The sequence below is a fragment of the Trachymyrmex septentrionalis genome, unplaced genomic scaffold (genome assembly GCF_001594115.1).
Source record: "Trachymyrmex septentrionalis isolate Tsep2-gDNA-1 unplaced genomic scaffold, Tsep1.0 scaffold15, whole genome shotgun sequence".
Lineage (NCBI taxonomy): Eukaryota > Metazoa > Arthropoda > Insecta > Hymenoptera > Formicidae > Trachymyrmex > Trachymyrmex septentrionalis.
Genome location: NW_017304653.1, coordinates 422,038 through 448,921, shown reverse-complemented (window position 1 = coordinate 448,921; position 26,884 = coordinate 422,038). Strand labels below are relative to the sequence as shown.

Genomic DNA, 26,884 nt, shown 5'->3' with positions numbered 1-26,884 from the left:
TAGTTCTTTCTCCGCCTCGCAGCATCCTCAGTGGGCCTCTCTCTTTCCGTCTTCTTCTTTCGCACCGAACGGCCGATCCTAATCTCGATAATGACGCGTAATGGCTGCTGGCGTGAATGTAGCTCTTTGTCCGTAGCTCCTGTACCGGTCGTATATCTGTCCGGTACGAGAACCGCGCCATTTCACCCCGGCGAAAAGCACAGGGAGGCCGAGACGGCCGTTTCCAGACTCTTTTTCTACGTCCACGTCGCGTCTCCCTGTCGGCCCTCTCACCCTTGTCCCCTTCCAACCCTCTCCTGCTCCAATCTCGATGCCTGGCAAGACGCCTTCTCGAGAATCGCGCTTAATCACTTTGTTCTAATGCTAAGACTGTTTTGTACGTGTGTGTGATTTTCTTTTGGAACTTTATTTTTGCAGAAGCGGTTATGAGAGTTCGATGACCACGGGCCCGCGGACCATCGACGCTACCATGGACTACCTGCAGACGTGCCTCATCTTTTACCTGCTGATCCTCTGCTTCTGCGGCGGACGTTCCATAGACATATGTGAGTAGATATGTTAATCCAATCCAATTTGATATAGCTTCAAACTGTGAATCGAATTCTTATATATATATATTTTTTCTTATTAATATTAACGACAGCTTAAATAATGACGATCAACAATTATTAAATTGACACTTTAACTACTATGTGTATTAAAAAATACAATTAATTTTTATAAGTAAACTGTATATCGCCAATATACAATCACAAGCACTGATCAAATTTTGAAAAATGTGTACACTATACGATTATACATTATCTATTGAATTATTATTATTGAAATCGAAATGTTTTGTTCATTTTTGTATGTTTATTAGACTAAAATAAAATTTTCTTTAACAAAAGTGGGTTAGTTTTTCTGAATTCAATTAATTTAAAAGAAGCAGTAACTAAAGTGTTAGTTCTAAAAATTACAAAGTTTTAGAATAACAATATCTCATAAAATTAATTACAGAATTATAGAATAATTACCATTTTAAACATCAGATAATAAAATTGGATAATAAAATAGAAATATATTATAGCATATTGTGATATTTATTAGTTAACAATACAGAATCGATTCCTGTTTTGCAAGATCAGAGAATCGTAGTAGGATCATGATTGAAATACGTGTTTACATCCAGGGTATAATTTTACCCTAAGATGGGTGCTTCTTCTTCCCGCAGTTTTACTCGATAAAAACAGAAAGGCATCTCGGTGCCTTCCCTCGTACAGCATTGCCCTTTGCCTTACATTAAACCTCGGGCTCGGTTTCTACTCGGCTTGGTTTCCATCCCATTGACTCCGACGGCCCAAGCCACCCTCGTGTCAGGTAAACAGGGCGAGAAACTTGCAAAGTATCCGCCAAGAGTTCCGAAGTCAGCTCCGGGAAAGGCTTTTAGGTACTCGTTCGTGAAATCGAGCTCGAAACTTACGTATACGGGACGTATTTCGCACCCGAAGAATTTCTCGAGCAGGATCGAAAGATGGATCATGATGGTCTCGATTCGGTTGCACTGTAATGCGTACCATCCTTTCCCCTGGATGAATGAGTAGATTTGAGTTATACCGAGCGCAAAGTTTTCAAAATATGTACTTTACATTACAAGCATAAAGCTATGTAATTTTGTCATATGACTTTAACTTGCAAAATTAGATTCGTAGAGTCTATTATATAATGAATATTTAATATGAGTTACAAACAAGAGTTACAACGCATGAATCCTGACAACTTTATCAGTGATGGTACAATAAAGTTTATAAGTGTACAGTAATCGGCTTATACTTGTACGCTAAATATAGGTATCCGTACAACAGGAACATACTAAATCAGGAAAGTCGATGTTAACTCTTCTAACTCTTGGAACCTATGCGGCATACTATTTGACCTCAAAGCCGATACTTAGGCTACCTTTGATCCTGCTTATACTTATACTTGAGCATGCCAGTGTAATCCGGGAAAACAACTATATAGCACAAACTTCGCTAATTAAATTCTACTGGTTATCAAAGCAGCTCAACATAATACTTTGAAATAACAAACCGAGCAGCGATGATTATAAAGCAATATTCTCTTGGAGGAAAAAGTATATCTTACTTATGAATGCGTTTCCAAATGCAATTTAACAAAATAATCCAAATAGCAGCTTATTACAATTAATTGTAACTGGCATAATAAAAGCATTGAATTAGATGGATAGTCACGGCAGAAGTACATATCGTTTTAGTCAGGCTCCTTTTTATTCGCGTATAAAAGAAGCAGAACACGGCGCATTTCGAATTCACTCAACCATACTTGGAATCCAATAGAACCGCGCTTCGAATACCGGTCACTGAAAGATCCATAGAGGCGTCCGAGCGTAGGTGGGACGGCGTGCTCTGCATAAGAGGAGCACTGAACGAGCGCCGAAATATAAATAGCTTCGTACGAAAGTTGGAAGGAGACCAAAGGGGAGACGATTGTGGACCCCCCGCGGTGAACTGAACTTGTACATTGAACCGCGTCGGTAAATTCGCGGTTGTGTTAAGCGAGCCGGTCAGCTGTGGCCGATCTCGGGGAGAGCTGAAAGGGGTCTCCGAGCAGTTGAAGCGTGCGTAAATTGCAATGTTAATGTTACCGGCGATACATAAACATGTTGCACGTTGGTCGGATTGTCCGCGCGTACTGCACACCCTCTAGGTGCTTGCCTGCGTCCGTGCATGCGAGGGTGCGTTCGATTTTGTCTATAGGACGAGGATGGTTCGTGTGTACGTATAGACGCGTGCATAGACGAGAGTAACTCGTGCGTTCCATGTCGGTGTCGCGTAATTGCGGGGGTAAACGCGAAAGTGTACGTGCACGAGCGGACGAGTGCGCTGGAGAGTCGGAGTGATAGGATAGGCAATTGTACAGATGCGTCATCCGTGAGGGATGTATCTGACGTAGCGAGATTTAACGCGAGCGACACATGTGGTGAATCGTTTTTTTTTTTTTTGCATTCTGTTCACGAGACTCATTGTTAACAGCAACTGTGATGACGTAGCTAGTGGTGAAACAGAATACACAGATACGCCGATGTGACTCAGCCTTTAAATAAATTACAAATGTAACGCACGTGAACGTATTAATTTTCATAGTTGCAAATTAATACGTGTATATACACATAATGAAATGCATATAACACGCTTATCTATGTATGTTTGTCGCATCGAGGACACATCGAAAACAGACGGTAGGAATGTGTTCGGGGAGGAAAATCGTCACGCAACAGAGCCCTCCCACGTTATGACATTGTCATCCCTCTGTCACCCTCTCGGTCCTCAGCCCTCCTTTCCAATTACCTACGGATCCATTAGGCCCTAGCGTGATGGTGACGAAATTATTGCTGGAGTCTTCAACGTATTAACATAACAATGCGGCAATTAACACGTTATTACCCTTCGTCCACGCTCTGTCACCAACCCATGCGACGATGCGAAGTGTAGGATATCTTGTTTACTAAAAAAAAACAAAAAAAAAAAGATTTTTAAATTAAAAACAATTTAAAAGTCTGCTTTATATTTCAAACTTTTACAATAATAAAAAGTTATATAAAATACAAATAATAAAATATGTCGGGAGCTGTACAGCACAAAGTTTACAGCAACGTTGCAATGTTACTACAATAATGCTAAAACGTTGCAATGTTGTAGTAATATTGCTAGAATAATCTATGCTGTATAGGGAAAAATTTTACATGTAAACTGAAGAAATTCAATGTACGTATCACATGTTGCTGTATATATTTAAAAAATGAATAGCATAGCATTGAACAATCTTGAAGTCAAGCCTAATCACGAATATCCTGTATTTACGAGAAGAATTATATTGTAATTGAGATGATCATGCAACTTGTATATACGGATTAGCTGATTATTTGTACAGTCACCTATATGCAAACGCACAAATATACTCTCATAGTTGTACACCCTTCGCAGATACAGTTATCAAAACATATCCCGGTTATCATTACAACTTGTCACTCCTTTGTACACTCGGTGCAGCCGTTAATACTAGCTGACAGCTTCTGCGAGTCTTGTTTGAAAGACGCGATTATTCGTACGACAAAGGCACCGCCAACACTTTCTGCACGTGTACGTCGTATGTCTCTCGGATATAAAATCCCCGCGACGTAAACATTCCCAAGCTGGTATTCCGACATCTGTTCTTTACCCTCGCGCTGACTCCGATCTCCACGTTCGGCTTGATCACGCGCCAGAACCGACAGTTTACGCTCGCCCGCGTACACGAACTTCGGATCTCTTCGCCCCTAACGACTCCGGATAAATCGCCTTGAGTGCAATCGACTTAACCCCGCGTCTCAGCAAAGGCACAGCCTTTGGATACATCGGCGAATGAGGATGAATCGGGAGAATCAAGTGGGATTGACACGTTGAAAGGGCGTCAGTTCGGCGGAAGACGCCGAGCGAAATAATCCTCGGCTTTCCGTGTTCCCTCGATAGCGAAGCGTTATTTTTCGGCGATATATTCGGATATTCCTCGAGCTATCGAGATCTTCGCTTCGAAATGTACGCGAGTGAGAATGATTATTGTCGTTTTTCGCCGCGTCGCGGTAAACCCTTTCGCGTACCTCATCGCGGTCCAACTGAACGACGACGTCCCGGCGGCATCGCGGAATGTATCGAGCAACGACGAGACGAATCCGACGGGAGAATCCGAGGGATGTCTCGCGCTTGACGCGCTGAAAGGACGTCAACTGTCAAACGTCGACTAGCGATGTCGAGTGTAATAATCCCCGACTTTCGGGTTCGAAGGGCGTACGTCAATCCGACGAGCGCAGATCTGTATTTTCATAAGGCTAACCCACGAAAGCAAACACCACGTGCCCAACTGTACGAATATGAAGGGTTCGTGCCCTAAAACCCTTCGTACACTGAGCTTCAACTGGAGCTAGAATTGAACGATGAGCGAAGAAGTTCTTCATTTGAGGAAGAATTTATATTCTTAGTTGACACACTTTTTTTTTCTGCGTAATCTGCGTAAAAGAATTCATTAGAAAATTACAGGCAGACTAATGTCTGTATAATACAAGTAATATTATATATTATACTAATACATTTTCTATATTTTTTATTTTTAAAATAGAAAAATTAAATTACATTGTAAATAATATCTGTGCTAATTTTCCGTGATTTTATTGTTGATTTCTAAAAATAAAAAGCTATTACAGGAAATATTCTTACGAAGCAACTATACAGCGTCTGCCTCTCTTCGTATCTATTAACGTCAGACACGTCAGAGAATAAAACTGGTTAGTTTTGATAAATCCAGGCCACGAAGGCACGAACCCCGTACAAAGGGGTTGCACTCTCGACCCTCGAGGTCTAAGTAACGCACGCAACTCGAGACGGTGATTTCCAACCCACGCCTAGGGGGTTCCAAGGGTGGAACGGTCGCGGCATGGTAGAAAAAGATGCACGTTCGCTGGATAGGACGGAAAGAATGAGAGAGAAGTAGGACCTTGGAGAAGTAGGTGGGACGAAAGGGCCGGTGTAAAAGTAGTACTTCCGTTCTGCCAGCCGTCGCGGCGCCAGAAGGACGGGCATGCGCGTTTTCGTCGACGCGAGTTCGTACCTTCCACCTAGAACGAATGTTTGTTTTCTCTGAAAGAGGCGAAAATGGCTCCCCAAGTCTGACAATACCCGAGGAAACCGCGCCTCGGCTTTCATGGTCCTAAAGGGTGCAGCGCATTATCTAGGGGGCAAGCACGAACTTCTTTCGGGGTCGACCCTCTTACAAACATTCATTCTAATTTCACCGATGCCCAGAAAACGGGCGCGGCATTACAGTCGAAAGGGGAAAACCTTGTGGCAGGTGTCCACCTGCTAATTCCGTTGAGCAAACATAACGAACCGAGTTCCGCCATTGTGAGCCGGGCTGAGAAGCTGATTATTACTAATACACAAACGAGCAGACAGTTTCCAAGTTACATCTTGCGTAGAATTTAATCTGGATTAAATCTCGGTATTGCGGTCACGTTGGTAAAGATATACATATGCCACATAACGACGTAACAAATGCGTCTAGCACATGAAATGAAATTTGTATTTCCTTTACGATCAGCATTATAACGCTTCGCAAGGAAGCTTAACATCTTAATATTTGAGAATGCACAATGTAATAGAAATTTTTTCTGACTCTTCATAATATTTAAGATACGTTTACGAGTGCATGAGGCAGCTCGTACATTATAATTTGTCGAGACATTTTGACATAAAAAAAACAAAGATTGAGTTAATCCAAGGATTAGGTGCGAGTCATGATTTATGCGCTAATATCGCGCTACAATGAGATGGGGAAGTTTAATATGTTTTTCGTGAAAGTCCTGGTGCGTAATTAATTTACATTCGCGCCTGAGAAGAGAAGTGCGAGTAAGTGTACCGAAAGCCGACCACGACTCTGGTGCGCCGTCATTAATAATAATCCTGGAATTAACAAAGGAAGGGTGATGCGAATTATTAAATTCTCCGAGATAGAAAAGCCCGTTGTTGGTGTCTACCTTCACCACACTTCCTCTATTTTTCTTCCCTAATTTGCCGAGAGATTCGTTAGTCTTCTGTGCAATTTGCTTTGCTATTATTATAAAAGCCGCGTTAATTACTCGTCGTACTCTCGTCTACCAAAGGCGATATCTTTGACTTCATCCGAGATGTGGGAACAGAATTATACGAGACGCGATGCGTGTAGATCTACAATGAGTATCCGCTTGTGTATTGTAGCAAATTATATGCGTTATGCATTTTTTTTTTAATTATAAAGAAAACCTGAGATTCCACATAGTCGTTTGTATAACCAGGCTACGCAGAGGATATATTAAATTATTAAAGTCAGCCTCGCCTAGTAGATAAAGACGTGACGTTACGCTGTGTTAAAGGTTAATTCAGAACCATTCTCAGTTGCCTGAAGAAGGAGTGGTTCGCTACTCGAGTGCGACGTGAGTGCTTCGCGAGAGAGGACAAACGACGGCAGAGAAGGAGATCCGTTCTTGTAAAGGAGGAGATTTACGATATTGCGCAATTCGTAGATCTCTAACAAATCGCGCAAGCCTTCATCGCTGCCTCAACTTGTAACTTAAGCGTGGAAGTCTGATTCAACGCCAAGACATTTCAATTACCATTTCGGTATTTCAAGATTTGCGGAAAATCGTTTATCAACTCGACGTGCGCGCAGATATATGTTGCATATATGGGAACATACAAAATGCAGGCGGAGAAAGACGGTACGTTCGCGATACTCTCAGACTATCAAGTAACAACAAATACAAAAGCAACGGTGCTGGATATACGGTGGAAGAATTTCTCTCAGAATTTATTACGATTTTTCTATTACAATCTCTCTTACGTTGCCTCGAACGTATTGCGTTCTCCTCCAGGCGCGGCTTGTTCGTCGACCGTTTCGTGGTTGTCTCGGGTTTCGCGGAGAGGAGCCGTCTCTGGAAAGAAGCGGTTATCAGTTTGACAGTGACGCGGTTAAAGGAGGAGAGCGAGAACTAGCGGACGAGAAGACGAGAGAGCGACGTTGGGACGTTAGGTGAAGAGGGGTTGCGAAGGCATTCAATTTCCCTCTTCTCGCGCGGATGGAGGGCGGCACACACCCTTCCGTTCGGAGCTGTCACTCCCCGAGAATTATGGTCGCCGAATGAGTGGCTGGGGCGGGCCAAACGTCGCATAACTTACTTCTTCTTCTTCTTCTTCTCCCGTTCCTGCACTCTTTTCCAGGATGTCTATAAATACGAGAATCGAACTTGTCTGCCTACTCTAACTACTCGGAGGCGACCTCAAAGTCTTAAGCCTTTCGTTGCTGGATCAGATGCGTATCGAAGGGAACGCGACGCGAAGACGATCGATCTCTGGGAATCTTCAGGTCACGTACCGGATAGCACTGATTACAAAACTTATTTGTCTCAATGCGTGTTTTGCCGTTTCAACGTAGCTCAAGATGGTTCTCGAATATTTTTAGACGACATAGGGCTGCAGATGATTACCAGAATTCCTCTGCGTAATTGTTTCCTGCTCTCCCGGAATAGTGTAAATGAAATGAATGAATAGCGAAAATGAATAGAGACATTATTCTCTGTATATTTTTATATCTTCGATTTTTGTTGCACATGTCTATATGATGAATACATGCTTATTTCAAGAATTAGATAAACGTATAAATTAAAACTTTAAAAATATTTCTTAAAATCTTATTGGCAAAATTTTTATTTAAAACTTCGATAATTAATACATCATCCGGCAATCTTAAGAAATTTAGTTTTATTACATCTTTTTTATTCTTATAATTTTGAGGTCGATAATATGCTTTAAAATTTATAATTTGCTAGAAGTCAAATACTCGAAAATATTAAATTTGCTCGTATATTGCTGTTCTACCGTTAATTAGCTAATTAAGAATTATTATTTCCAAATGAGTGAATATTTTATCGAATAATTTTAATCTCATTTCTATCTTCAATTCAAAGCCAAGTCTCCGGCCACGTTTGAAAGAAGTAGGGAATGTTTACAATCCTCTTATTTACGCCAGACATCTTTTCGGTGCCAGACATCCGCGACGATGAAGAAAGCGGTCGGAAGAAAAGTTTGTGGATTTAAGATCGTTGGACGAATAAACGAGCTCGATAATCGTTGACGGTTTCGACGATGGTTCAGGAAACAGCTGTCATTAGAGTCATTGGAAGTTGAATTTTCTACACGGATTTATCAAGTTTACCGAAGCACCGCTCCATTTTGCCGCGATTTCTTGCTAAAGAGCTATATATCATTCGCTCGTTTCCCGGGAACCCTGGTGCGATCTTATATATACGCCAACAGATCTGCTTTGACCTCTTCTCAAGGTACGATGGCCGTTCTCGTTCGAGTACCGCTTTGATCGTCGGCAGGCCTGCACGGATATGTAATTTCAAGTCATCCCCAGCACTTATCTTTCTTCGATTCCAAATGGAAATCCGTTCTCGGTATCGTGTTAAGCGTCGTAATTATCGCGGAACGCGCGATCCACTGAGCGATAAATACGGCGCTCCAGAACGGCGCCCGTGATGCCTTTTTCATCGTTTTCGAGCGACGTGCGCGGTTTACCCGCGTTGGCCTCGAAAAAAGTAGCCCCAGGACGTTCAAGCGCATAATGAAAACCTGATAAACTCCAGTTCTCACTGAAAATAACGGCGCAAACGGCGCAACACGACTCTCGCGAGAACCCGGCTTGTTTAAAACAACTTTTAATGACGACGAAAAGTTCAAGCTGAAAAGAGCATATCGTTGATGCGAGACAAACGATGTATCAACTTTATTATATGACCTTTGGTGGTTATAAACCTATGTTACATGATATTTTTTGTTAAACCTTATTTTGCATTTAATGTTAACTAGTCTTTTCATTTTAACTTTTATTTTAACTTGATATTTAACTGTAAAAAATATAGTGTTTAAAATGTTCACATTGCAAAAACGTTTAATAATAAAAGATATTTCAATTTTAAATGTTTTAGTATTTTAAATCCAAACATTATATTTTGCTTATTGAAAAAGTTTAAAAATAAAAACATCTTTATGTGTTGAAAAAACGGAGACTAGAATAAAATATTTTTATATCTTAATCTTAAAATTAAACATTTTTTTTATGTATTATTTTTAATTTAATTAAAATATCTAAGTAAAATATTTCTGTGATTATTGATGAGTAATTAATATATTTATAAGGTGATGAGATATAATTCGTAAACAGTTGGAATGTATCTACCAATGGAGTTAACTGCAAACATTTCTACTTTGGATTTGAGTCCTCTTTAGCATAGAAGACAAGTACAAACAAACTGTACTTGACTTCCGTCTGACTGAAGAGGACTCAAATCCAAAGTCGGAACGTTTGCAGTTAACTTCATTGGTAAATACAATTGTTTGCGAATTATATCTTATCACCTTATACATATATTATTTACGCACGAACAACTGCGGAGGCTCATTAGACATTTTACTTATACTTGATTTATTCTTGAAGCAAAAAGCCTATTGTTTAAAAATATATTTCTAATGTTAAGAAACTAAAAATTGTGATGTAAAAATTAATGTCCATTCAGATTATTCAAGAGAAATTGTCTCCAAATTCAATCGAGAGAATGTCACGTTTACTTACATTATTGAGGCATTTCGTATTATATGTGTGTACGCACATGCATATGGCTAATTTTAACATATCGTCTAAAATGAGCTTTACATCCGAAAGTTTATATCGTTCATTTGTTTTTATTCGAGACAAACATATAATTGAAGCAATTTCCTTTATTTGCAGCACAATGCATCGCACCCCTGGGGATGGAATCGGGCGCGATTCCCGATGCGGACATCACTGCGAGCTCCAGCTTCGATAGCGGAAACGTCGGGCCGCATCGCGCACGGTGAGTGAATTACTGATTCGTTTACGCAGCGTATCACATACAAATCCGACGCAATACAAATCCGGAAATTTGATCATATTAACTCCGCTGCGGACCGTGAAAAACGCAGCGGCGTGCGCTCGCATCGCGAGATCGACATCGACGGCGTAATGCAGCGATATTTTGAATCAACTTGACCATTCATCAGCTCCATACCTCGTCGAGCGCAGTCTGTTAACTAAACGCCTATTCCGGAAGTTCTCGATCTGCCTTCTCCTAACTGGCTCTCGATTATAGGCTACTTAAGACTAGATAGTCTAACGTGCGATCACGGCGATCACGGTGAGAAACCGAAGAGGCAAAGTCACCATCTCCATGGAATGCGATAGATCATCTACAAGTTGAGCAATTCGACGAGCTACGCGGGCGACACGTCCGTCATCTTGTCTGTCTTCGAGATAGTTGGCGATCGACCGGTCGACTGGTTGCACCGTATATTAATCATGTCCTACTAAACCGCAACGTCTAATTCGGCCCTCGGCCCGCAATGAGGATTAATGACGCGCAGCGTCCCGCATGCGGAGCCATTTGTATCGGCTGTTCCGAAGCTCTTAGACGTCGTTAACGTGCCCCGTCGCATACTCCTTCGATTATGCGTGTCAGCTAATTACCATTCCAGCGAGACAAACGCGCGACGAGGTGGACGGGATGGAGAACAGCACGGCGAGGGGACGAATGTCCAAACACAAGGAATCATCGGGACCACCTACCGCGCTAATAATCTCGCACTTGCAAGACATTAGTCGCTCCACCAGTGCCCTTTCGCACGTAATTGAAATTCTGCTGCATTAACCGAGCCGTGCGTGAATTTTCAATATTCCGCGGGATGTAATCAACTCTCGTCACTATTAATCAATCATTGAAGCGTGAACATAAAACAAATTAATGCATGAAATTAATCCCGGCGTATCGAGGCGTAGGTAATCAGTTGATAGATAAAACGGAGATACGTAGTCAATTTCGCAATCGACAACGTCACGCGAGAGTTTCTTCAGTGCAACAACACCGATATCGCTTCAGACCGTATTGTCGACTAGAACTTCTTTGACGGCATTTTCAAGGCTTCGTGGTACATTTTCGGGCTTCACGGCGAATACCCTATTTACCTATCCGCTTACCATCAAATACTCCTATGAACTCCTATCTAATATGCTGTAATATCAGAATCGCAGTTTACTTTATATAATACTTAGATTTTTGAAATCATGAAATCTTACAATTTTTCAATTTGTAGATAACACACATGCGCACACAGCAGGTTCCTTCCACGCGCAAAAGATATATTTTATTTACAGCACTCACACTCGCACATTAATCGTTTCATAGTTATTTGATGTATTCCAACGAAATGTATTGTGTATCGACAAACCCGTATAAATCGTAAAATATTATCCTGAGAAAGAAATCCTCTCGATTATTCGACAACGACGTCGCTCGAGAGGATCTTATTCACCTTAGCAACGCATCATTTCCCTTCAGACGGTTCCTAAGTCCGATCTCGGAGCGACGCGCATCTCTCCAGTTCGACAAACCATTCCTCTCAATAATCGCTCCCTCCGTCTAAGGACGCGCTCCGATTCCGCTGACGTGGCAGCTCGCCGTTCAAGTCGGCGTAATCGTCCGTTCTGAGATTTATCGCAGACCAGGAGTGCCGTGCGCGCGGAATGTCTTTGATGCCCCGGACTGTATCAAAGTGGCAGCCAGGCAGTTCGAGGTCTCTTAATGGGCTATGAGTTATGATCTTTGGCGCGCGGTGGTGGATATTACTCCTTTCTCTTTCTCGCTCTTACTCCCTCCCGCGTCCACGCCATTTCCACATCCGTAAGTCTCGGCTTTTCTTTTGCTCTCTCTCTTCGTACGTTCCGCCTCTTTCTCACTCTTCTCCTCTCTCCCTGTCCTCCTTTCGTTTCATTCTGTATTCTCCTTCCCGTGTTGCCAAACCACGTCGTGAGACGTCCCTAGACAGACACACGGCAAATCCTAGTCGGCCGCTTTTACTGCCTTCCATCCACGTCAAAGCAACACTTAAAGTTCTGACACTTCAGAGAGGACGGTAGCTCACCTCTTTATTGCACGAGAACATTTTTGCTCGAGTTCCGCCGGCGGATTCATTTGGCACCGCCACCCGCTTCTTCGGGATCTCATCTCTTGTTCCTCCCTTTCTTAAATTTTTCTCCACCGAACACTCGTCCCCGTCGTGTTTCGTACAAGGAGGCAGACCCTCTCGTTGCAGACGAGAGATCCCGCCGGGAAATTCCCGAAGAAATGCTTTCATAAACTTTTCATAGTTAATAAACACGCTTACGATGACGATGCATGCCATGCTCGGTATAATGCGCTTTATTAATAAATGCCTATAAAATAATACTGCTTCGTGGATTATCACAGGATCGAGGATGGCTACGCAATAATTTACGACGTCAAAAAGAATTCGAAACAGATTCGCTCTCGTCGGCTTTATATACGAAATATGGAATTGTATGTGTATACAGCATGCGTATTTCACGGCCATATCGCAGACGACAGAAAAGCTTTTTAAAGCCATAGACAAGCCCGCGAAAGGTATATGCGAATACAATTATTAGCCAGCTCGGAGTAGCTTCGCTGCCGTTCCCGCGACGGTGTCAGCTCATCTTTAATTCATGTCATCCGGGACTTGGTTCGATCGATAAATTATAATTTCATCCCGTATCGCGTTGGCGAGCTGACGGTTATCCGTCAGACACGCGGTCGATCACGTATTTATACGATTTCCTCTGAGTAACGATGCCGTGTTTCCGCTCGCTCTCGGTACTCATATACTACGCGATATATGTATAACAACATTTTCTTGTCAACGAATATGGGCGCGAATTCTTTGCACGTTGCAAATCCCGACGAACATTCAAAGAGATTTCAATATTACCGCACTACATTTCTCCGTGCATTCCGCATTCAGGAAGGTTTTACGTAATTTTGAAATGCCATTTCTTTAGACATTCTTATTTGAAGCTATAAACGAAGAGTATCGCGAATCGAAATATGATAAACCTCTCTCTGAATTTGCATGCAGATAAGAATGTATAAATCCGTAAAAGCATCACGCAAGACGAGAAAGTTCGGATCACGCGCATTGGCGACTATTTTCCTTTTCACGAGCTAGGGATTCCCCAGAGAAGTTCTCTTTTCCCCCTCGGCGATTGTAGCGCGATAAGAAAACGGGAAAGGGAAAATAAAGGTCGGTAATCCCAGAGCAAATATTTATTCTTCCAGGCTGAAGCAGGAGAGCCACGGAGGTGCCTGGTGTCCGAAACAGCAGATCACGGCGGAGCCGCGCGAATGGTTGGAAATCGATCTTCACACAGTGCACACGATCACGGCGACCGGCACTCAGGGTCGCTTCGGTAACGGTCAGGGTGTCGAGTATTCGGAGGCGTACATGCTTGAATACTGGAGGCCGAAACTAGGAAAGTGGGTCCGCTATAGAAACTTCCGTGGCGAAGAGGTAAATCTTAATATTACTCCGTTATTCCGATTCATATCTTTACGTGAATAATAAGCGGCGTAATAACACGCTAAAAGGATGATACATCTAAGGCCTTTTATCAAGAACGGTAAAAGTCGCCAGAATAATCGAGGTCAGGGATGTCTCGAAATACAGTGCGATACAGAACAATGTAATCGAGATATTTATAGATTATGAAGTAAGTACAGGTTAAAACGTACGAAGATTCCCATACTGACAAGCGCCCGCGAAATTCATTATATATAATCCGCTATCTAGAACGTGCAATTTGTCACGATCGATTTAATCATGTGAATCGGCAGCTCTGTAGAAAGACAGTTTCGTTGGACGTTTGATTCGATGTGGCGATTGCAGCAATCCAATCCGCTAGATTACGTACATATGGACGTAGTCACGCGGTTAAATTTAGTCGCGAGCAATACGCATAAAGCCGTGCGCTCACGCAGATTATTGAGAATGATTTGTAGTTGTGCTAGCGAGTGTCTGTGCGGCCACAGGCAGTAACTAAAGCGTGACGTTAACAAGACGTAAATCTCCGATGTAATATGCCGCGTTGGAGAACTCGGATGCACGGTACGTGATGTAATTTATACAGATATACTGGTAACCGTGAACCTAAGTCTTTAATTAGCGTCGCCCGCAATAATCACATTGCTACCGGCAATTTACCCGTCCGGCGAGAATAAATTTCGGCAGTCGTGTCCAGCGAGTTTCGCGAAAATGGTAAGATGTTCCTGGTCGAATAATCCGCATAAATCCCACTGACGGGACCGTGGAAGCGATGGGCCTCTCTTGGAATTTCCTTGTTATAAACATTTATCGCAAAATGTTATATGTATTTTTATACACTGTTAAAAATGTCATGAAATTTAATGTATGTATTTGTAACTGGAAAATGTATTTATTTATATGAAATTTAATGTACTTTTTATAATATTTTATGAAAGGACCCCGCACTAATCTTATGTAAAATGGATCCCAGTCAAATTGGCTGAAATTTTACTATAATGTAGATCATGATGTCCTGATCCCAAGATCCAAAAGTGGACAATTTTCGAGATAAGTTGGATGTCAAATATTGGAAATTCCATTTGATTTCCAATAATATCTGGAAAACTGTCCATTTTTGGACCTTGTGCTCATGAGGACTTTCGATCAGGACATCATGATCTACATTATAGTAAAATTTCAGTCAATTCTAGGATCCCTTTTAAGATTAGTGCGAGGTCCTTTAGTGTACTTTCTTTAAAATTTTGTGTAAAATTTAATGCACGAATATTAAATTTACTTGTAACTTCGTTTTCATTTTACAACATTAAAGTTTTTATTTATCTACTTGAAATTTATTTTCTTCTTTTAAACAGTACATAAAAAAATATACGTAGATTCTACAATATTATATTGGTCTTTTTTTTGTGTTACTGTAATTTTTAAGTAAAACGTTTTATAAATTATACATTTAAATAATATTTACTTTTACATATAATGCAATTATATTTACATATATAATTTTACAATAATAATGCCAATAATAATTTAAACATTTTATCTTTTTATATTTAACTTTGAAAAAATTTCGCTTGCAACGCACCAATGGCGCTCCATTGACAAATTTCTGGATCCGCCAATGATAAATCTACGTCGTAATTCACCAGACTATCTGACGTAGTCCGCGTCGAAATCAAGGAAACGTCCACCTCGTAAAATCACTCGTGTCTTCGCACGGCACGTGCCTATTTAACGCGTGCCTGCTCGCGTTTCAGCTCGTGGAAATATATATCTCGAGCGAACTCCAACTCACGAGCCGGAGAATGTCATCGATTTCCGAAACCGACGAAAGAGAGGTGAGCGTCCGGTGGCGTTGGGGTAACTTTCCTTAGGAGTTGGCAGGCGCGATGGTACTGCGAGCTTATTTGTATAGAAGGGAGGATCAATAAAATGAGGGACGAGGTCGTAGCGTGCAGGCAGGTTAGACGATTCCAACTCACCTACATACAGACAGGCATACCTATCTGAATATGCGAATCCTTTGGTAGCGCGTGTATCTGACGAAGGTCGAATCCATAGGAGCGCAGACTGAGACTTACATTTGCATGCAGCCATGAAGAGCCTTGCTTTTCGTATATATGTATTACGTGTATTCTCCTTAATACGGAGGCTATGTATATATCTAACATTTCATCTACATATTCTTCAAAATAAACCTATGTATTTTAAAGCGAATGTATTTTAAGATATCACGTCTGGTACCAGACATCAAGCTAATTTTGCATTGAGTAACGTAATTCTTCCTAAGCATTACTATTATTAACGTCTACGTATAATTAATTCCAATTTTCGTGCAAAATTCGTCAAAAAGTTGGAAATAATACTGCATTTGCCTCTCAGTTAGGAATTATGAGTCATAATGTGAAAGAACGTATAATTCACTTTTCTCATTTGGACAAAACATAAAAAAAGATTTGTGGGAGTACTTAATGTAAAAATTTAACATTAATTTTTCGTCTTTTTTCGGAACTTCATAAAAAGGAGGGTCTTTTCTTGGAGTTATAAAAACAATCCTGATTTTTGCATAATCATTATTTCACAGAATCTCGCAATACGATTCTCTAGATAGAAAACAAATAAATAAAATATCTGAGAAATCTTTCATCTTGTAACATTTGCATATCCCGTATAATTCGCTCGTAGCGCGATGTAAAGTACCTGTTGGGGAACGGAAGGGCCCACCCAGAAAACATTAGCGGTAGGGATAAACCTGCAGAAATTTGTGTCTCTTCCACCCGCTGTGCTCTCCGCGCTGTCCCTCGCTTAATTACACAACGAGACCCGGCTTATCCAACGCATAATCTTTCTTAATAACCCAGTCCGATACGGACAACATCGTCGATAGAAACCACGCGGCTGTCATCATCTATATTTTACAGCCAATGATCTTGAACGCGACGGTATTAAGAATAGTATTCTAAGAGAAGATAATTCTTTTTCTAATAGAGTAAATTATATATATTATTATCTCGATATCGGATAAACTAATTTCCATTTAAGCATATTATAGATATTAAATATTAATAGATATTCAGTAGTTGACAGTAATGCTATCATAAAAATCTCAGTAATATATATCATATGTAAATCCGCATGATCCGTCGTGTGTCATCATCTATCGAAAATTTCCATTTAAATAAAGCTATAAGATATCTGATCTTCATGATCTTCCATGACGACGCATAGCCATCATCACCGCCTCTAAGACGTTCAGCTACCAACGGTAGCAGCCTACCGCGACCGATCCAAAAGCAGCACAAAACATTAACATAAAATGGGTGTTGCTCTCTGCCACGCCCTCGCACCACTTCGAGTCGTCCGTTGGAATTCGCCTGCCACGAAAAATGACGAGAAATCGCGGCGACGGTTGAAGAATAATTTGAGAGAGTCGATCGCTCGCCTCGGCGCCGCAGCGTGCTTGAGAAAAGTCTTTCACGACAAAGCAGACCGGCGAGTGCTGCTCAGGCCGGTCTGCGACGCGCGTGGGCGCAGAAGATAAATATCAAGATTACTTATTTTTCCCGGCGCACGTCTCAACGGCTCGTAAACGCCGTCGTAATTTGGTCTCGTCGCTCGGTGCCACTCGGGTCTTTCAGAAATTAAGATTCGCCGCCGCATTGGGAACCGGGTATCTGGGACCGCACGCGAAACCGGCCGCCGAATTGTGAGTCATCTTCATAAAAAAATCCGATAGTTGGTTGCGTCGCGTTTATGTTATAAATAGCACGAAATATTCAATGTAATTTTCAACAGCCAAGTTCGAACATTTTGATAGGAATTCTTTGTAAAAAAAATTACTAATTGTAATGCACGTTGTGATGTATAAATATTTAAAGCCTAAGATATTCTATGTATTCATATATGCTAAAGTAATCTTATCAGGTTTTCTTATATGATTTTTTAAATACTTAATATTCCTTATATTGGGTTGGATTAAAAGTTTGTAGCGCTACGAACTTCAAAATTAAAACAAGTGTAACTTCGTTAAAAATGAATGAAATTTTAATTTAGAAAAAGGTTTTAAAGCTTAAAATCCCTAATTTTTAAAGATCATTATGACTTTTGAGCTTCTTTGAGTTTGATAATTTTTATGTACAACAAACTATAATCAACTGAACAAAATTGATAATGTTTTCTCATTTTGTGAGCTTGTCAAGTGCCCCAAAAAGAATTGCGACGATTTTCGACTTTCTAACGTGAAAGCTTAAAATTTTTCCTACACAATCAGTTTTTTAATGCTCCTAAAATTTTTTATTTCTCTTAACTCAAATTAAATAAAAGGAGCATTTTGACTTCAATTGCTCAAAACTCTGTTAAAAATCATCATACGCAATCCAAAAAATAGATTTGTAAAACCGAAACTTTGCTTTATCAAATCGGATAATTGCCAAAATTATTTTACAAACATGTAGATATAATATAATATAAGTGAAGTAGTGCTACGAACTTTTGTTCCAATCCAATACATTGGATGTTTCATATTAAATTTCGCGACATATATCAATACAAAGCTTAACTTCTTCTCGCTTTCCAACGTGTAAAAATAATTCTAGATACAATCATCGAGGAGAGAAACAGGATGCTATTACATACACTCGGCAAAGCTATACACGTAACTGTCAACCTCCGGAAACGCCCACTGTGCGGTTTCGTCGCCTAGCAGAAAATTTCTCACGTGTCGGTTCATTGTATTTGCCCATCCGACGCCTTGGTATCGTCCATTTCAATGTGCTAAACATTAGGTACCGCGTCGCGGCGCAAATAAAACGGTGTCAGCTACCGGTCCCAATTACCGCGCCACCCAGCGCGGAACGTGCCGGTTCGCGCGGTCACGAGAATCATCTTTAAACGCGTTTCCCATAGAGCAATCGTGAGTTTACTTTTAGTGAATAAAAAAATCACGAAATGCATCCGCAAAAGAATAAATGACTGAATAATTCATTTCATTATTACTTATTCATCCCCCTTTCTGCAACGATCAGATCTCTCGAAATTCACAAGTTATACGTGTTCACAAAACAACGTCGAATATATTTTAAGAGTGCATTTATGGTTAATTGCAACGCGCTTTAAGAAGATAATACACGTTCGAATTGTTCTCAGAAGCATATCGAAATTCAGAAAATTTCTATACGTATTTATTTCCTATACTATAAGATATGTGATAATTTTATAAAAATGAATAAAGTCTCCTTTTTTTTTTCAAGTAAATAATAAAATTAGGCAGTTTAAGTTTTGGTAGTCGTTAAATGCATTGTATTTTGTACATTTCTGAACTATTTTATTAAACAAATCCTTCGAGACATCAAATATTTTCTTACCATCCATCCTGACGTATTACAGATGAATGTTCATAATTAAATCACATAATTAATTACAATGCGCAGAATTTAAACATATGAAAATCATGATATATATAATAGAACTGTGATCCAATGAACACTATTTAATGTCCGACGAATATATAAGCATAACGGAAAGAAGGAACAAACGCGGAAAGGATAAAAATAGGAGATAAAGAAGTGTTTGCACCTGTCGGGATCGCGATGGTGATGGTTACATGGTCACGTAACCGACCATACGTGAGAATCTCGTACGAGCGAGTCGAGAGGCGCTGGCGAGCTCATAAGTGGAAAATAAGAGGTCCTTTGTTCCGAAGGGCCTCTTCCCTCGACGACGCCGTCCGAGAAATTCCCGATCCTCCCCGACGATATACGTTTCGACGGTCGACCGATCGAATAGAACGAGCCTTGTTCCATGCGAGAGAGCGCACGAAGCTTGAAATCACGCTGCGCGGAAATACTACGGTGCGGCGTGGCGCAATTTATATTGCGCATTGGCGAAAAATTTCGCTATCTCGCCGCCTGAGAATGTCCGTAAATGAGGCAAGGGTCAAGATTTTACACGGACGTTGATTCATCTCAGGCGTCGGGCCAACATCGCGGACTCTCTTGTGCGTCTGTTTATTCATCGATAAGTTAGCACGACACGTGCGCGTAGCATGAATAGTATCGTTTAAACATATCATATATTAATTCATTCTGCCAATCGCAATCTGATATACATATCTACATTATACTCGTATATCGCCTGCGTGTGATAAGTTTGAATAGTTTGCACGCTCTAACGATGAATTTATCCACAATCAATACGATCATCGTTATGCAACCTGATATGTAGCTATCAGATCTTTAGAATGTTAAACAATTCAGATTAAACGAAAAATATTCCCTTAGAAAAGCACGCTCGACAACGATTGGCTCGTTAATTTCCAACATTTCGTTTGTTCAGGTTATCGCAGGGAACAAAAATACCTACCTGGAGTCGAAGCACGAACTGGAGCCATCAATATGGGCGAGCAAAATTCGTTTCCTACCCTACAGCTACCATCGTCGCACCGTTTGCATGCGCGTCGAGCTCTACGGCTGCCCTTGGAACGATGGCATCGTCTCCTACTCGATGCCCCAAGGTGACAAGCGCAACAATTGGGAATTCTTCGACGCAACTTACGACGGTTATTGGGACGGACAACTTCTTCGCGGTTTGGGACAACTGACAGACGGCAAGACCGGACCGGACCAGATTAAGATGGGATACTACGACAACTACGATAGAAGTCAGGGATGGGTTGGCTGGAAGAACGACACGAGGTCCGGGCATCCGCTCGAGATCAAATTCGAATTCGACCACGTCAGAGAGTTCTCGGCCATTCACATTTACACTCTCAACCAATTCACCAGAGATATACAGGTAAGGTCTATTCAACATTTTACATTTTATCGTGTAGCAAAAGAGATTTTTAAAGATTTTATAAATTTATAATATCGAACACTTCGTGCTTCTTAAACCGCCATCGTTGTACCTGCATATTTATATATCTTTCCCAGAAATATCTTTCTTAAATCCATTTCCACTAATGCAAATTAATTTTAATCTCCGTTCAACTTACTCTTCATCTTTTTGTAATTCTATGAAATATCTTAAAAAAAGATAAAGAGCAAATTGAACTGAGATTAAAGTTAATCTACTAATTGGCGGAAACGGGCATTATCTCCGCTCGTACATACACTTTCTTTTTCATAAGACTTAAAGTACTAGAAAAGTTTATTTAAAACTGGTTTTATGATTGATTTCGGAATTCGTGTCTGCCACTGCCATTAACTACTTATGTTCATTTATCATACTTTACTATAATCCAAGAGGATAACCGTGGCGAGACCATACTTGTACGATAATAAGCGAGAAAAACTGTAAACGGATATACGTACGATATAGAGAGGAAATTGGAATGCCTCACGGCACTGACTTGCCGGTGAGAACGAAACGACTGCTGAATAAAGTAGGCGGTTGGCGAAGGACGGAGAAAAAGACGTAAAAAAGGAAAGACGGACAGTCGCGGCAAAATGTGCGCGAAGATCCTCCGCCAGCCTTTAATCCACATTCAGAGAATAAAAAAAAAAAAAGAAAGAATCCATGGGGGTTGAGGAGACGGTGTACGGCATGAAATCCAGTTTTCACGTTGGAGTCAAGGTCGGACGTAGGATGGGTAACGAGGCGCAACAACGGTTAGCCCCTGGGTTCGGCTGAAACGGACGGAAGGAGAAAAAGGAAACGACTCGCGGCTTGCTGGATCCGCGTTACGCTTCAAGCGGCGGCACGGTGGCCGTAGCTTTGCCGGAGACGTCAGTTTTTCCGTAAAAATTTTTCGCCCCCACGGTCTCTTTACGCCTGAGTGTTTACATAATGGCTCGCTGAACACTTGGCAACGGTAGTGAGATGTATTTTAATAAAATAATTCGGCACTTAGACGCTCGAGATAGCGAGACATAATTTTAAGAAAAATTACTGGGCTCTGATAAAACCTAAACGGCCAATTGAAAATAATTTATGATACGGCGGAATATCATTTTTAATTTTGATCAGTAAATTTTGTCAATCGAATTATATTGGAGTTAATTGCATGTTGAATGTAACGCAAAAAATGTGAGAAAGAAAATCTTTTAAATCTCTTTAAAATTTCATCAATCTCTTGAACATCACAGATGAAGCAAATTGTTGTCGAATTTATTTAAGCCAATCGGAAGTACAAGCAATACATAAGTACATAAATTCGACGAGATACGTTATAACTACCTTAATTCATTTAGATCAAAACATGATTTAACTAGACGAGAATCACTGAGAGTCATCATTTTCATCGTGGGAAATATAACTAGAAATTTTCATAATCAGATTAAATCTGAAAGCCTGTTGTGGCAAAAGCTCATATAAGTAAAGTTAGTTAATATACATGCTGTTAACACTTACATAATTCTCGTTGCATCAAGAAATTGAGTTCTGAAATTTAATACGTGCGCTGGTTAACCACGAAAATTTTGCGCCCCATTATCATTCCGCGCGAGAATCCCTACGTAATAGACCACGAAACACTCTCTTACCGGTATCAAGATTTATCTGAATGGAGCGCCTCATTACCCGGCTCGGGCCCGATTGTGCGTCCGCGATCAAGCGAGTTGGAGTACTATGCGGCAGACGAGAGGCAGTCAAGACTGAGACTATAGCTACAACGGCGATTCGTGAAAGAGACCAATGAGAGATTCGCGGAATAGAGACGGAAGGAGATGAAGATCTGACAGAGATGAATATCGAGAAGAGAGCAGGATGTAATCGTTCTTTATCCTCTTCCTTCCTGTTCTCCCTCCCCGCCCCTCTCTCTCTCTCTCTCTCTCTCTCTCTCTATTTCGTAAATACAATGATCTCAAGCGACGACCGAGAGAGCAGATACGCCACGTATTCAAATACAATACTGACAGTCTGGCAAGTCGGCAGTTCGGCGAATGGGGCTGCAGAGTGGCAGAAGCTACCCCTAAACGACCTCTCCTATTAACAAGCGCGCGCTCGCGCGGATAGGACACGTCTCCCAAAAGACAGCGCTTCAAAGCATCGCCAGCTACCCGCCCATCCCTCCAACTCGTCTTTCTCTCCACGACTTCGCGGCTGCCACTTCCTCTATGTCGACTTCCTCATTCTCCCGGCGCATCCGCGGGCGGTAGGCTTCAGAACGTCGAAAATCCATACATCCCTCGTCTTTGGGTCTAAGGGAGTTAGATAATCTCGGCTTTGTAATCTTCGTCCCTAACTCCTACGCTGTCTTAGCTTTCTCTCTCTCTCTCTCTCTCTCACACACACACACACACACACAAACACACACACGCACAAAATACATATAAATACGCTCACTCCCTAGTGCGTTTCACACGGTTCTCGACTAGGATTCTCCTCGCTGAATTGTCTTACGCCTTCGAGGGATGAAATTAGCATTCCACGCGTCCTCGTTCGCTCGGAACACGTTTGTGAGGTTCTCTGTATTATCAAAACCGTCGATGTCATCTCGCAATGCGCCGTTAACTAATTATCTGTTACCGATGATAATAACGATGATAATACTGATTACGTGAACGTAATCGAGTACCTGTGGTGGATGGGTATGCTTCCGATCAAATTAATTCCGCACGTTAGCTCTGAACACATAGCGCTTTATCCGATCAAATCGCATGCGGTAATCAGGCTCGATAGTTTGGAATATGTACATGTCCTCGTCACAGAACGCCACTTATGGGAATATTAATACAATAGCATTGTATTTTTTTTTTGCTTATTATGTTTCAGATATTCTCGGAGGTCAGCGTCATGTTCAGCATTGGCGGCAGATACTACACGGGTGATCCTATCGTGTATTCCTATATGGAGGACAAAATCTTCGAGCAACCGAGAAATGTCACAGTCAAGTTACACCACCGAATCGGCAAGTTCGTCAAATTGAAATTCAAGTTCGCCCTGCGATGGATTATGATCAGCGAAATCACCTTTGACTCCGGTGAGTTGTATAACGCTCAGCTTCTGCAATTTTCTCTACTTTCCACTTCTGTTTGCCTTCGGAGTTCGAATAGGAAGTTCGAAGTCGTGACAACACGTTTATCTAATTGCGTATGTATAACCAGACGCGATTTCTTTGAGAAGAGCGTAATGTTCGAAACTTTTGCCGCGCATAAAACGTAAGAACTAACAGAAATTGGTATATTATCATTCTGCTTAATGAATGCAGAATTAAAGAATCTAATAAGAAAATATTTTAAATATTGTATATACCGAGGCAATAATATATTAAAAGTATTAATACTATTATAGACAATTTAGAAAATGGAAGAATGATTTACGAGATTTATCATGTTGTTGCCAACGTATCTGTGTTACTGCTTTACATTTTCAATTAATAAACGTCATCAAAGTTAGCACCAGGAAATGCCGTATTCAGCAGCACGTGTTTCTACCGTGTTGCAGACATTGCTCACGGTAACTTCACTCCAGAAACGCCGCCCACGACCGAAGCTCCGCGATTGCGGGATAGAACTTTGACTCGCGACAATCCGTTGCAAGCCGAAGTTCCGGTAGCTAAGCAGGACGATCCGACTTACATGGCTGTGATCATTGGCGTCTTGACCGTCGTAATTCTGCTGCTGGCGGTAGCCATATTCCTAATAGTCACGCGTCACAGACAGCGTAAGAACTTTGCCAGTCCTCTGGGCGCCAAGAGCGCGATTCCGACGGGCAATCATCAGCATCTGTCGCCAGAATCCGCGTACGGCACCACGGAGAAGGATCCCTCCTTGATGACCTATCGAGTCGAGGAACTCGACGACCGGTACGCCGGTACGAAGCTCACAACCCTACCGCGAGATCTCAATGATCGTCTTTTGGGCGATGTCAGGCTAGACGAGTACCAGGAACCCTTCCATGAGAACAAATATCGAGAATCTCCTCATGCGGCATACTACGGATACAGCACGGTTGTTGTAGACAATAAGGACCTTCATGACAACGTCGAACAGTCTGGTGAGTCGAGTTCCTTGAACTTCTTCAGCATGACCGAGGTGCTTCAGAGTACAAATACACGAGATAGATGAAATAGCCCCATTGTATCGCGCGTTATTTAATAACCCTTTGTACCATGTATGTCTCAACCACGAATTCAGCATGAGTTGCAACCGTCAAATAACAGTAAATAATAAATATTTGTAATAATAAATATTTCGCCTGATAAAAGGGCGTTTTAATCGCAGGGCAGTGAAAACAAATATTTTTTTGCTGCACAGATGCAACGTACGATTATGCAGTACCAATGCCTGTGCCTAGTGTAAGCAGCGATCAGGATAGCGTATTCTCGAAATCGTCCTCCAGGGGTAGCGCAAAGGTGAGATGTAAAAGCATAATAGAAATTTGTCGCATTAAAAGTTCAAATCTCTTCAATTGATGAAATTATAAATCTTTCGCATTCAATTTGACATGACTCGAGTTTCTCGAGTAAAAATGAAAGAAAGAAAAAAACATTACCGATATCCTTTACAATTATTTACAAAGTCAATCAATTACAAATTTTAGAAATTAAAGATTAGAAACTCTCGTTTTTCTAGTCAGTCTTTCGAAACGAAAATATTTTTTTTCTGAAACGTGTTTGCTGGACACACGAAGGCGTTTTATATACTTTCCCGATGCATTAGGCGTGCTTGCAGAGCTTTTTTCCGCCGCCTCCGCCCCCGATGAGCGCACCACCTCTTCGAGGCTCCAACAACTTGACGTACTCGAATCCACCGAGTCCGGAACCAGTTTGCGAGCGTGAGCGCAGAAGTAGCAAGCGCCGCGAGCACTCCTTGCACAGATACGCGTAAGGACTTCTCGCAACCCGCAGGATATTCACGGAAAGCGAAAGGACCGAAGGTATGAGGGATTCTTCGTTTCTTCAAGCAATGAGATCGCGTGATCGAATGAACCTGCCCTCCGGCACTGGTTCACCTTCCAGAACTCTGTTCTATTTCATGTTCCAACAATAATTCTTTAATATTTGTAACACATTACGCCAATTCGAAATGTATATTTAAATAATGATTTTCTGGCTTTTCTTCGCGCTAGAAAAAGATACACTTTTCATTGATCCAGTTTCTCTCGCGCTTTCGTCCGATAATTATTCATGAGTATGCTATTATCAACTTCGTGATCAAATTAAACTGTCGTCTTGTATGACGGATCTCTTCTCTTTGCGAGAGAATGCTTATAGAATTAAATTATTCACACGTATACATACGTGGTCCTGAATTTTACAAATCCATTCCGCACGCTTTATTCCGTACGCGTGTTTTTACTTAATATTTATACGGAGAGAAGGAACGTAAGCGTGGGGCAGAGTAAAATAGCTCCAGTGCCGTGAGGATGCTGCGAAAACACGCCCGTTGTTAATCCCAAGGTAAAGGGCGGTGGCAAAAGTAACACGTTGTATATTTCGAAGTAAACGCTGTGAGCGACCGCGCGGCGAAAGGGGTCGTAATCCTGCTTGTTACAACGACGATATTTTTTTCCCCCGAGTTTAGCGCATCGCGAGAAAAAAAAGATATAAATAAACGACGCGATCGTAGCGCGGTCGCGTCCATCGCGAAACAGACCTTCTTCTCGACGAGCACTGCCATCGACGAATTACGAATTTTCGAACATATTAATGTTGTAGGCGCAATCTCGAGCAATCGCGGTCTTTTAAAGAGATTCGATCTACACGATTCCTATGGATAAGTATAATCTCGTAATCGAAGTTGTATTAAATTGGCATATCAGTTTTTTAATGGTAAAGTGACCTCGTGCAAACGACTCTTCCCGAAATTCGCCCGCAAGATCTGCACAAAAGTCTGTAAGAAATCACACGTTCTAACAAATATCGGCGTGGATTTAATGTCGTGCAGTATTTATATAATTCTCACTTTAACGTTACTTTAATGTTACGTAATAAT

The 26,884-nt window shown here is 41.3% G+C and overlaps 1 protein-coding gene across 4 annotated transcripts in view; it reads left to right on the top strand.

Annotated features, from left to right (window-relative positions):
• Positions 1 to 26,884, top strand: part of LOC108745839 (discoidin domain-containing receptor 2-like) — a 103,406-nt gene that overhangs the window by 74,205 nt on the left and 2,317 nt on the right. For 3 of the 4 annotated variants that reach the window (XM_018482230.1, XM_018482232.1, XM_018482233.1), the window contains exons 2-9: positions 418 to 545; positions 10,354 to 10,459; positions 13,751 to 13,982; positions 20,343 to 20,801; positions 23,721 to 23,928; positions 24,393 to 24,944; positions 25,205 to 25,302; positions 25,610 to 25,960. In XM_018482230.1, coding sequence (XP_018337732.1) covers positions 437 to 545; positions 10,354 to 10,459; positions 13,751 to 13,982; positions 20,343 to 20,801; positions 23,721 to 23,928; positions 24,393 to 24,944; positions 25,205 to 25,302; positions 25,610 to 25,777 — 1,932 coding nt within the window. In that variant the 5' untranslated portion in view covers positions 418 to 436 and the 3' untranslated portion in view covers positions 25,778 to 25,960. Of the gene's footprint in view, positions 1 to 417; positions 546 to 10,353; positions 10,460 to 13,750; positions 13,983 to 20,342; positions 20,802 to 23,720; positions 23,929 to 24,392; positions 24,945 to 25,204; positions 25,303 to 25,609; positions 25,961 to 26,884 lie in introns of those variants that run through there. The other variant, XM_018482234.1, reaches the window with a different exon arrangement.